This window comes from Pantherophis guttatus, chromosome 1 (assembly GCF_059756535.1).
Source record: "Pantherophis guttatus breed Tessera chromosome 1, ASM5975653v1, whole genome shotgun sequence".
In the NCBI taxonomy this organism is placed as follows: domain Eukaryota; kingdom Metazoa; phylum Chordata; class Lepidosauria; order Squamata; family Colubridae; genus Pantherophis; species Pantherophis guttatus.
Window position 1 is genome coordinate 237,200,137 of NC_142063.1, and position 12,922 is coordinate 237,213,058.

At 34.5% G+C, this 12,922-nt stretch overlaps 1 protein-coding gene across 23 annotated transcripts in view; it reads right to left on the reverse strand.

The window, feature by feature from the left end:
- The window catches only part of MAP3K7 (mitogen-activated protein kinase kinase kinase 7), a 38,721-nt gene that overhangs the window by 16,222 nt on the left and 9,577 nt on the right, over positions 1 to 12,922 (reverse strand). For 2 of the 23 annotated variants that reach the window (XM_034408996.3, XM_087882566.1), the window contains exons 5-12: positions 12,596 to 12,734; positions 11,257 to 11,381; positions 8,882 to 9,010; positions 5,930 to 6,060; positions 4,955 to 5,036; positions 4,361 to 4,509; positions 3,630 to 3,789; positions 482 to 562 (exon numbers count right to left, since the gene is read on the reverse strand). In XM_034408996.3, the coding sequence (XP_034264887.1) occupies positions 482 to 562; positions 3,630 to 3,789; positions 4,361 to 4,509; positions 4,955 to 5,036; positions 5,930 to 6,060; positions 8,882 to 9,010; positions 11,257 to 11,381; positions 12,596 to 12,734 (996 nt within the window). Of the gene's footprint in view, positions 1 to 481; positions 563 to 3,623; positions 3,790 to 4,357; positions 4,510 to 4,954; positions 5,037 to 5,929; positions 6,061 to 8,881; positions 9,011 to 11,256; positions 11,382 to 12,595; positions 12,755 to 12,922 lie in introns of all 23 variants that reach the window. The other 21 variants (XM_034408995.3, XM_034408994.3, XM_034408992.3 and 18 more) reach the window with 14 other exon arrangements.

Genomic DNA, 12,922 nt, shown 5'->3' on the forward strand with positions numbered 1-12,922 from the left:
TGCAGAAGGCATGGTGAGGGCTAGGTAGGGTGTACAAGTGGCACATTGACTTTCTGAGGAAACCACCAAGGAAAGTTGCAAATGGTGATCATGTGATCGTCAGGGCTGCAACTGTTCTACCAGAGGCCACTGACAAGCATGTTCACTATCTCTGTGTACACTCCATATGACACCCAAGTCACTCTAAATAATCCTTTATTTTCAAAGCTCTCTGGACCTCCAGCCTGATCACAATACCAGAGGGGGAAAAAAGATGCTGACGAGATCTTCTTACATTGAGAAAAAACAAACAAACAAACCAATCTTGCTACATATTTGTTCATTAATATGAAAGATAAACATGTGATAAAAAAAATCTTTCCTCAATTATTTTTGGCCAGTAAGTAATCAATCACCCATGAACAGGAGCAAAAAGTATTTAAAGGTTTAGTCATTACTCCAGCATCTGTGTCAATAGATTCACACAGCTGGCATGCAATACCTGGTTTGATGATCTCTGGGACATCCAGAATGTTGCCAAATGAAGCAGTTTTACGATGGCCTCGTTTAGGTTTGGAAAAGGCTGAAAAAACATATATACACATACAATACACATGCAAAACGACTATAATGGTAACACAAAATCATTCGGACTAGAACTACTCCTTTATAAATTTAATTTGGTTAAACACATGCAAACAAAGGACATGCAGACTGAACTGCATAGCTTTCCATTCATGCTTAAAACAGTAAAGCATTTGTTAAGAGCAACATTCATAACTAGGATCAACAATATAACAAAATACATCATTAGTTATAGTTAGAGACACAAAATTCAAATGAACAGAGTAGAAAGAGTAACAAGGAAACAACAACAAACCCTAACTATGAGCGACTAGAATTTTTTACTGATTGCCCTGGAAATGTATGTTAAATCCATAGATAGCTTTTCACAATTTGGGATGCAAAATAAATGTAGTTAACTAACATAACTCAACTTCTTTTTTAAAAAGCAAAAAACAAAATGTAAGCTACATATTATGGCTCAAATAGTTTGACTATACTTTTTTGAAAAAATTTGAAAATTATTAGATTCAATATTTTTGACATTTTAAATGTAATCTGTTTCTCTTGTGAAAGAGGCACAATCAGCTATTGCCATAATATTAAGGATAATATCACATAATTAATAGATTTAGGAAGGAGTACAAATACTAGCTAGAAGTAAACTCTGGAATTAAATATAGCTGTTAATGATACCAGTTAACATAAAAAGATATACAGAGGTGATGTTTAAATATTAAATTAGAACCTGTTATAGATTAGGCAAATGCTATCAATATGGCAACTGATAATAACATCTCCTAAGGAAGTCCTAACATGACCTACTAAGGACACTCTTTTCTGGGCAAGATTGTTGAACTGGCAGAATGGATTTGAATAACAAATTTTGTATCTTGCAGTTACAGATTTAAGGTGTGTTGCTTTACTCTAAGCAATTTGTATAATAGCACACAAGTGAGATCTGCTTCTTCCACTGGTCTTCTAATACAATTTAATTTATTCCTAAAATATTCCAGCTACAATAAGTTTTATTTTGCACATCTGAGCATGTTTTTTATTAGATAAGCAGTATTCAAGAAACTTGTTTACTAACAGATTTATATGAATATAAATCCTTTTATCTGGAAATTTCTCCTGATAATTATACTTGTTTATGTTGCCAAAACTGCCCAATCCTAACACTAAAATACTGCTTCTCATCTTCACTATATATATCCCACTGATGTCAGAAGTTGGTGTGAAATGAATGAGAAACCAGAAACAGTTCCAATGTGTGTGTGTGTATGACTTTACAACACAGGTAAAAGGTAGTTGAGTTATTTAACAATAGTCTGGGACCCACAAAACGTGGCAATGCAATTGGACTTATGAGATGAAGGGGCAGGTCCAGAACCAATTTTTGTTGGCTTTTCTTTAATTTTTACCCCCTTGTTCTCTCATTCTTCAGAATATTCTATTTTCTTCTTCCCATTCAGCAGGCTGCCTTGGGAAGTTGGATCATTTAATCTTGCCCAATTCAATCAATTACAAGCAGGATTTGATTAAGTGATGCACTTGATACAAGGATCACTGACTGCTCATGAACGAAGTATGAAGACATTCTAAGTATTTACCCACTACTGTAATGCTTAGAATAAAAAGAAAAGACTAAATCTCTGGGATAGAGATTTAATTAACTTCTAGAAAGTTTGGCCAATAGTTCATTAGACATAAAAAGAGAAAGATTACTTCATAAAAAGAAATGATTGCTTATTCAGGGCATGTTAATGGATTTTGAACATTGTCTAGCATTTGAAATACACCACACAGATTGATAGACTATTATTATAAATTAATTTTGATTTTTGTTATTCATATTGTAGCCTGTAATTTTGAGCCTTATTAACATTATAGCCATCAAATTAAGTCGTGTTTATGCTGTAATAAATTAACACTAGGAATACATAGCTCTTAAATCAAAAGCAATTGATAAAATTATCTCATAAAGGTACCCTGCCTAGAGTCACTTCTTGTAACGTGGGCAATCCATTAAATTTGGTCAGTCAATTAATCAACAAATAATAGTGAAATATGAACAATTATTTGCAAAATTAAAAATGTTATACAAAAACCATAATCTACTACTCAGGGACAGGAGGAGTGTGGAAGATGCCTGGTTCAGTACAAATATCCTATTGATGCAAAAAATAGAAAATTTCAGTGGCTTCCTTGCTTCTTGTGTAGAATGCATCTCCTTCCCTCCTTTGTGCCAAAGGCTTATGGGATATTCTTAAACTGTTGAGCATTATCAAATCAAGAGATGAAATTCACACAGAGAAGCTTCATGGAAAGAAAAAGGTCTCCATTGAAAAAGTCAGTGTTTATATTGGAGGATGACAATGTCTGGAAGTATTATAGGGCAATGTGCTTACCCTTGTTCACACAAAGGTCTTAATGTTTTGTAACATTTGGGAAGGGATTAACATAAAATGCAATCTAAAACTTGACTTGCAGAGAATTGTGTATGATTTTCCTTATTTTAGCTCTTATCTAAATCTTAGAAGCTGATGGAAATTATAATGTGGTGTTTGCAAGCAGCAGGATGTCCATGGACAAGTTCTTTAAAACCTATTACATTACAGAATATAGGCCTCCAGTACCATCATTATTTTCAAATATACTTCATGTATTTTGTCCGTTGTCTTTCTTCAAGCATTTTGATTTTGCTTATTTCTGATGGGGCAAAGATGAGATTTGGCATTTTGGAATGTTACCCCAATATTTGCCTTAAACTCTGTTCTTTTCCCACATCAAGTTTCTGGTCTCTGGCTCTCATCACATTGCTTCTGTGAAACTGGCATTTAAAGGAGAATGCTGCAATCTTAAAAAAAAGTTATCTGGTTTGCAATTCATATTTCAATTTTGCAACAACTTAATCTCTTTTTAGTTTGACTGCTTTGTTTTGGAGAGATGAGAGTGAGATGGGGTGGCAAGTTTTTGTGGCAACAGCCATGGAATGTAGCTACTGTGCAGGAGCACAATATGCTCTCAAAATGCCAAAAGTGCTCTTTAAAAACAATTGGGAAGTTTAAAAATAATACCTTTACCTGCAGAAGCAGCAATTCTTGCTTCAATTTCTGACATGTCAGCACTCATTCGCTTGCCTTCTCCTGAAACATGAGCTGACTGTGGTCGCCCACGAACCTCTGACAAGCTCTCCACACTACTACCACGAGATGGAGGTAAACTCAAACGGCCGGATTCTCCCTGATTTAAGAAATAAAAGTTGCATATTTACAATAATTTTTTATTTATCATTTTTTAATGCTGAAAGTGTTATGAAAACCTATAAACTTTACAACACAGGAAGAGAAAGCCTGTAAGGAAGCTTTCAACGTTTTGCAAACCTACTATTATCACAGAAAAACTCTGTGAATATATACTTTCTTTTTTCATTCTAAGCTTTAAAAAAAGTCATGAAGATTATTAATATCATTTATACATGGGGCAAATCACCTTCTGCTTGTAGCATTTTTTAAAAAATGTTCTTTTGTTGCCACAAGGACCACAATGGATAAAGCAAAGTTTTGGTAATGTTCTTGAAATGAGTGAAGTTAGGATTTCCTTCTGTGTTTTGTGGGAATCTGAAGAAGTTTTGGGTGGCTAAGGCCAAATAACAATAATAGATAGAAAGTTACCAAAATTTTGGCAGTCTGATTTCAAGGATGGAAAATATTTGAGGGTGCCATCCTGTTCATAACTTTATAAATAAAGGATTATCACACCATTTTGCTTCTAAGGAAATGATCTCAAATACAAATTTCTACATTCTTACCACCTGCTTTGCTGAATTTTTCATCTGTTGGGCCAATTTTGTTTCCAAACGTTTAATGGTATCATTCGTAGCAGTTCCTTGAAAATCATTTGCTTCTATGTTGATATCACTTTTGTTACTGGTGTTTGTAGAAGTCATGTCCATAAATGAACCTATGATTTTTAAAAATATTTTTAGTTAAAATTATGATTATGTGCTCTTAAAAAACTGGTAATATCCTCAATGTACCCATAAAAGATAAACGCTGAAAAATCTCAGCTCTGTGCACTTGTGCCACAGCCCTGGTATCTGGTATCCTTTCCCTCACCACTGCAGTGCTGAAGCTTCTTCCCTCTAACAATGTGTTTCCTTGCGAATAAAAGATTATCTTTCCTGGCTTAAAATACTTAAAATATGAGTTTGATGTAGCGGTGAAATCCACTTACTTTCGCTACCGGTTCGGGAGCGGAAGCACATGTGCGTAAAAATCCGGGACGTAATGACGTCCCTGCGGGTGGGTGGAGCCTCCAGCCGCCGGTGCTACTGGTTCGGCGAGCCGGATAGAACTGGGGGGGATTTCACTACTGGTTTGATGTCTGAAACATATAATCTGATTACCTGTACTAGTAGCAGAGTTGCTTTGGCCTTCATCAGAATACTGACAGGGATACTGTAGAGGTTCGTCAGCTCCTGGAAAATACTGCAATGAAAGAAAAATATATTACTGGAATCTTGTAATTTCCTTTATTACAAAGACCATTTTTAAGAAAAGTACCTAAAAGCTGCTAAATTCAATTTGTTTCCAAGATAATGCTGTAAATTGTGATTTAGTCAATGAATTTATTATTTAATAATTATAACATGAAAAGCCAAACCAGGATAAGCAATTACCAAAAGGTACTTAACAAAAAGGGCTAAAATATTACTTTTGTTTTTAAATCAAATGCAATTTTTCTTTTATCTATAGCACTGAAAAAATGATATTTATTGTATCAATTAAAATACACTCTTCTTCTAGTATGGCTATAATGAATTAGAAATTTCTAATTCTACAAATGAAAAGCTACATTTGAACAAGGGTATCTCTGGTTAATTTGCCTCTCTAACCAAAATCATTTATTGTTCTGGCGTTTTAAGAAGCCACACTTATGTTAAACATAGGTAGAGACCTTGGGTATCCTCCAAATTTTTTGGACTATAGCACCATAACTACACTTAGTTAAAAAAAAAATCCATATAACACTTTCCTGTCCTTTCTTCAATATACTTTTAGAGCATTCCTCATTACAACTGTGTGAAAGAAAGAAAGGGCAGGAATAAGAAAACAAGTTTGATTTTGAAACAAAGCACTAGATTGTGTTTTGTTTTGTGGAATGTGTTTGTTAATGCCATGTATTTTAAATTTGCTAAATGCTGGTTAAATATCATTGCAAAGTTCAGAGGGTTTATTATTTTAGGTCCTTCTGAAGGCCATGAAAGATATTCTACTCACTTCCAAAATTTGTCTTCACTCTATCAAATTCATATATTCTATTTTACATTCCTTCTAGAAACCAGTCTATTTCAGCAATATTTAAGATTTAAATATTATACCTGCATCAAATGTGTCATTATTTTGACTATTTCCTCCATGGAAGGTCTCTGTGAAGGATCTTTAGACCAACACCGAGTCATTAAGCTCTCAATAGGCTTAGGTAAATTTTTTATCAGTGGTGGCCGCGTACCTATTAAAAATATACAATGTTTATAAACAGTAACATTTTAAAGAATTATATGCATTTTCAAAGAAATTATTTGGCTCTAATTTGACTGAACTAACCTATCCTTGAAGACTTAGGACAATAAAATATTTGCTGAGACTATTATTTCCCTAGCCCACTTTACACATTAAAACCTGTCATAATCCTGAACATAAAAAGATATTTTACCCCTTTATTGACGTACTCATGATGAAGAAGAGATTAGTTTCCCAAACAAAATTTGAACTGGAATTCATATTCAAATGAGCAAATGCCAGACCTCTTCTAAACTAGCAGTGCTTGCAATGCTTAATCTTTAGGCATTGTTTGACTACAATTCTTATTGCTGGTTCAACTAGAATTAATGAAAGTAGGAGTCTGATAATGTCTGGAGAAATACTTTACTTGTTATGCATTCTTTTTCAAACTGTTACTCTCATATATGAAGAACAAAAATAAGCATAATATGGCTATATTATTATATCAGGATTATTATATCAGATATAAGCACTACATTTCAATATTTCAACCTTGAAGCAAGATGAACCTGTGTTCCATATTTTATCCCAAGCTTGAGGAAAAATAGTTCTCTCCTATACTCAAAAGAAGGCAGTTAGACTGCTCAGGCTATGCCAATACTATGAATGTGCTGTTTCCCCCCTCAAAGTGTTTCTAGTTTAACCAATAGAGCAGCAGAGACAGGCTCCATCTTGGCCATTGTTGGCTGAGATTGGTAGGAGTGATAAAGCGGTGGGGCTGAATGCAGTGTCTAAATTTATGGTTAAAAGAAAATATTACTACACTGCTATATCACAGCCATCAATTTACGTAAACTAGTTGGGAGGCTGCACATGCATTAGAAGTAGGTCAGGCTGATCCCAAAATAAGCACTGATAAAGACTAACTTCAACAGCCAGCATGCCTGGAAATATAGGCTTACTGCTTTTTAAAAATATTTCTTTGAGGAATTTAGGTTTCTGAACCTGTCAACTTTTATCGAAATATAAAATACAAAGAAAAAAATTAAAATAATGGGAAAGTGGAAAAGGAAAAAAGGAAGAAGAAAAAGTGTAGGGTAAAAGGAAAAAAGAGGGAAAAGCATTGAATTCCAACTCTTTTTAGCACAGTAGAATAAGGTAATAACATATAACGTTAACTTTTTACTTTTACATAGGAATATGTACTACTCATTTCTCTAACAACAAATCTATTTAATCAGCAAAACCCAAAATCAAAGTTTAATTTTTTTCGACCTCAAGCCCAAAGTCCAGAAGGACTTTGAGGAATTTAGGTTTAATGGGTAGTGTTTTATATGTTTATTTATATCTGATGTACCTTTTTTTTTGTTTTTAGGCAAGTTACATGCATTCATTATGTGCATTACATAAATATTTCTAATAAGGTTAACTTTTTTCAAGTAATGAATTGTATTTATGAAGACTGCACTGTGTTTGTATTCTGTTCATGTTCTAATCTCTGAATTTTCAGAATGTATTATATAAATATAAAGACTAGTGTATTAGATTTGAAAGCTTGTTGGTTTCAGTTTGTATATTTATTTATTTTATTTTTATTTATTTTTATATGCCGCCCTTTTCCGGAGACTCAGGGTGGCTTACAATGCGTTAAGCAATAGCCTTCATACTTTTGTATATTTTATACAAAGTCAGCTTATTGCCCCCACAAACCGGGTCCTCATTTTACCCACCTTAGAAAGGATGGAAGGCTGAGTCGACCTTGAGCCTGGTGAGAATTGAACTCGCAGTAATTGCAGGCAGCTGGATGTTAAATGCTGCCTTAGTAGGAGGCATTAGCCTCCTACGCCACTCATGCTCCTATATGCTAGAGTATATATTCTGTGTGTCCTCTTGTGTACTTTCCTGGGGAGATTTAAACCTGCTTTTGGTTGGTTTAGCATTGCTGTCTAGCAAGAAATTTTATTGCCTTTTTAAAACTGAAATCAAGGGGAAATTGTTATTTACAGTATGTTTTATTAATGAATTCTAATGCTATTCCCATAAGAGTAGCACAAATAGGCACAAAAGTCTATGAAGGAGAAAAACTGGCTAACTGTGCATGTAAGATGAGAAAAAGCAAAAATAAATAAATAAACAGCCCACCCCAAACCACTTCACTATTTTCATTTGGGGACCTTCTAATGTTTTTGAGAGAGAAAGGAAGAACACATGGTAGTTATAACAAACACCATCCCACTTATTTTTGTAATCTTGGAATGAACACTCAAAATATTCAGTTAGTCTCTTCAAAGCAGATCCAACATAGACATGTATCAATGGAAGACTTTGAATGGGGTTGTTTTGCCCCAAACTCAAAACAAAAGCCAGTTTCTGTTTCATTCCAATCCCTATTAAAAAGTGTTCCTTTCTATATTTAGCTCCCCCCCATCTATACAAAAGCAGGAAGATGGGGTATTAAATAAAATAACAAGAGGCAAGAAGAGGGGCTTGCATTTCATCTTTTTTTCTATTAAACTTTAGTCTCTGCTTTCTATGAAACTGAGGCAAATAATAATTTAATCAGATTTTACATCAACATGTCTAGAGTGGCTTTTCAGAAGGCCACTGAAACCTGTCAGTTTCGTCAGGTATTAGGGCAGGATGTTAAGGGAGCCCTATATATCTGTTAGCCAACCAAAGTTATGTACTGAAGACGGAGGAGGCAAGCAAACATATAACATGTCATTTTTTGCATCAGCACATCTAGACTATTATATAGAAAATCAGTGGCAAAATTCAGCAGCATTTTCCACAAAGACACTTGTTCATCACTTAAAATTTGAGCTTACCATTATGAACTGCCCACATGATCCGGAAAGCAGGACCACCAATCTCATCGAAAGGTTTTCTGCGAGTAATTACTTCCCAAAGAATAATACCCCAACTGAATACATCACATTTTTCACTGTAATTGCTACCTGAAAAGGATCATTTATACGGTTTTTTTTAAAAAAAAATTAAATATGCTCTATTTCTAACAAGATTATAGGTGTTGTCTTAATTATAATAAAAATATTAAATTAATCCTGTAACCATTTCTATAATTGATTCTTCAATATACTATAAAACAGTTTGATTTAAACATGTGCTTTCTAACAGAATATACGGGTGTGAATTCAATGACTTACATATTCATGCACATGTTGTTCAATGAAAAACCATCTCTATTTTTCTTCAATTACACAATGTGATTCATAGCATCAAACCTCAAAGTACAAAAAGAGAGGAATTTTATGATCATATGCTGACTGATTGCCATTATAACCCTGTTTAATTGTAATGCAAAACCCCTTATACAACTTTCACTTGATTTAAATTTTACATCAATTTAACTTATTAATGAAAAATGCCTCCAGAAGTTGTGAATGCTCTAACACTGGAAGTTTTTGAGAAGATGTTGGATAATCATTTGTCTGAAGTGGTGTAGGGTTTCCTGCCTATGCAGGGGGTTGGACTAGAAGACCTCCAAGGTCCCTTCCAACTCTGTTATTCTATTCTATTCTATTCTATTCTATTCTATTCTATTCTATTCTATTCTATTCTATTCTATTCTATTCTATTCTATTCCATTCCATTCCATTCCATTCCATTGCTTGAAAAATGTTGATTTCAAATATCTTATTTGATATTTTGTAATATTTCTAGTTTTCCAGTATAACAATTGATTTTTTTCTTAATAGATTATTTGAACTGAAAAAATATATTTAGTTTTTAGAATTTAGTCAAAGGCACTTCAGTGCTAAGAAAAGTTTGTAATTCAATAGTTTTGAGCAAGTGTAATATTTGCATTCAATGACTGTTGGGCTACATACAGGTATACATTACAACAGAAACAGATTCCTTTATTCATATATAAGATTCTTCATATATAATGCAGATGCTTAAACTGCATTAATTCAAATGGCAAGCCTTCAAAAATTTAAGTCACATCATACTAGACCAGTGATGGCTAACCTTTTTGCCATCGTGTGCCAGGAGAGGGGGTGGGTGGGGGAGGTTCGCGCGTGTGTGTGCCCACACCCATAATTCTATGCACCGTGCCCTGCGCATGCGCGCACAACCCCCCCTCCCGCTCCTGGCATGCAATGGCGTGGTAGGCCCATTTTTCTTTCTTACCTGGCTCCAGACCCTCTCTATGCACCTGGGAAGGGCGAAAACAGCCTTTCCCACTCCCTCAGAGGCCTGAAAGGGCCTATTTTCCAACTCCTGGTGGGACAGGAAGTGACGTTTTTTGCTGTCCCTAGTCTCCAGAGCCTCTCTAGGAGTCTCTGGAGGCTGGGGACAATACCGGGAGTTGGGAAATGGGCCCTTTCAGGCCTTCGAGGGAGTGGGAAAGGCTGTTTTTGCCCTCCGCAGATGCATAGAGAGGATTTGGAGCCAGGTAAGAAAGAAAAATGGGCCTTCCCCACCCCCAGCCCCTCCAGAAGCAGGAAACAGCTTGTTTCCCTACTTCTGGTGGGCCCAGAAGACCCGAAAATCAGCTGGCTGGCACACACATGCACCCCAGAGCTGAGCTGGCATGCCCACTGATATGGCTATGCATGACACCTGTGGCACGCGTGCCATAGGTTCGTCATCACGGTACTAGACAGTTGATTGTGTCTTTTCTACTGGCTTCTGAAATACTTTTATAAACAACCAGGGTGGATAAAAATCGATTTTTTAAAAAAAATAAAAAAAAATCATTTTTTAAAATTTAAATTGGATTTGATTATTATCAAATTTATTTTAATAAAATGCTTTTGGACTAAAAATCTATCTAAGGATATTTTTCTATTTAAGATACATTAATAATTTAGTTTATTCAGCATGAAATGGAGCTTAGTTTTATGTAGCATGAGACTGTACATTCTGCAATATTGGGACTGCCAGTGAGTCAACAGCAGGTCAGAGGAGGAGCCGCTGAGGACAGAGATGACAGTTGCTCTTTAAAAATTATGATTTAGATCGAGTTGATTTAAATCAAGCCTTTTTTTTACTAGTGATTTAAATCATGATTTAAATCGTGATTTAAATTGACTTGATTTAAATCAAATCCACCCTGTAAACAACAGCAAAAAGTATATCTACACCTAATGAATCTCTGTATCAAAATTACTACAAAAATTACTAAAGCTGATAATACACATGAGAATGGTAGTCAGTTTCAAAATTACTTTGTTACCTTCAAAAACTTCAGGTGCCATCCAAGCAGCACTGCCCTTATTATTGGTCATGTGAGTCTGAATATCACAAGCTGTACCGAAATCACATATTTTTAAAACAGTCCCTCCTGCCACCAAGAGCAAACTGTAAAACAAATAGAATTTAATTACAATATGTATTTTGCCAGAAGTGTTAAGAATTACAGAAAATATTCTCTAAGCAATTTATGTACAGTGTCTGTAGATTTAATATACAAAAGTGAAAAGTAGATGTAAGATTTTTACTGTAATTAAAAGCAATATATTTCTTTTTAAAGGGAATAAGTAGACAATCTTTATTAGTAATTGTAAAAAAAAAAAGTCAGAAAAGTGAATTTGGGAAGACAGAGGTCAACACTGAAGAAATCACAATGTGCTTTAGTGCCATAAGAGAGAAGGGAATTTTTATTCTACTGTGCAGCACAATCAAATTGAATGGAGCAACTAGGTTTATACCCATTCATTATTGAATGCAAAAATAACTTAACTGCAATGTATAAAGATCAAGACTGATTTTACAGGAACAACTATTTTGCTCCATATCTAGTTTTAACCATTCATCCATCCATTCATTCAAATGGATATGCCCAACTCATTCTCAATGACTCTGGCTGGCTTACAAAGATATAAAGTATAAAAAAGCAATATAAAAACAATATAAAAGCAATACCACCCCCCTTCTAGTGAAAGCACCCCACACCTGGTGACAATGAATCATTTGATGGGTCCATCCCACTCTATTTACTTTTAAAAGAATAATTTTATGTTTTATTTTATCTTGCTTTTATTTTGGTGAGTGACATGGAAAATATGTCCAAGTGATTTATCCGAATGATAAATATAATAATAAAAATGTATTTCACAAACAAGGTAACTTTGCTTAACAGATCACAGATGCCCACTGTTCTTAACAATCCAGTATAGACCTGAACTTCAGCAGTGTTTCCTTTGTAACTAATTCCTCCTTTCATATTTTAACTGAAAGACTGCCAGCTTGTTATCTGAGTCTAATACATCAGTGTTATTAATTTTAATCACAATATCATAGAGTAACAAGCTTTAGCTCTCCTGCAGTTATTACAGCTGATTATCAAGATAATCAAAGGCTGCTTGATAGTGAGATGGGCGGCATATAAATTTCATTAAAAAAAATAAAAATTATAGCCTTTCCTGCTGATGAAATATAGTAAATATTTACATAACGTTCAAATAACTTATACTGCATCTGAGAATTACTATTACAAACCACAATGTTCTCTAGGCTTATTAGAAAAAAGTCTTTAAGAATGACAGTGTCTTACAGAATTCTTGAAAACCTACTTTGGTGGTTTTAGGTCCCTGTGTATGAGTGCTTTCGGTTTCATGCTGTGAAGGTATGCTACTCCTTGGGAACATTGTAAACACCAACTCATTGCATGTGCAGCAGTATAATAAGGTAGAGGCTCAGCACCGTGTAGGACTGAAAAACAAAGGTACAAACTAAAAAGAATTTTATTGTACATTACAGAAGATATAAAATGGGAATGCTACTTCTGAAAAGTGCTCCATGACGTACGAAGTACACAACAGAACTTATTTTTGTTCCTATGCTTCTATAACAAAAATCTTGGGTGCACCCATCACAGACCTCCAAACATTGCCACAAAT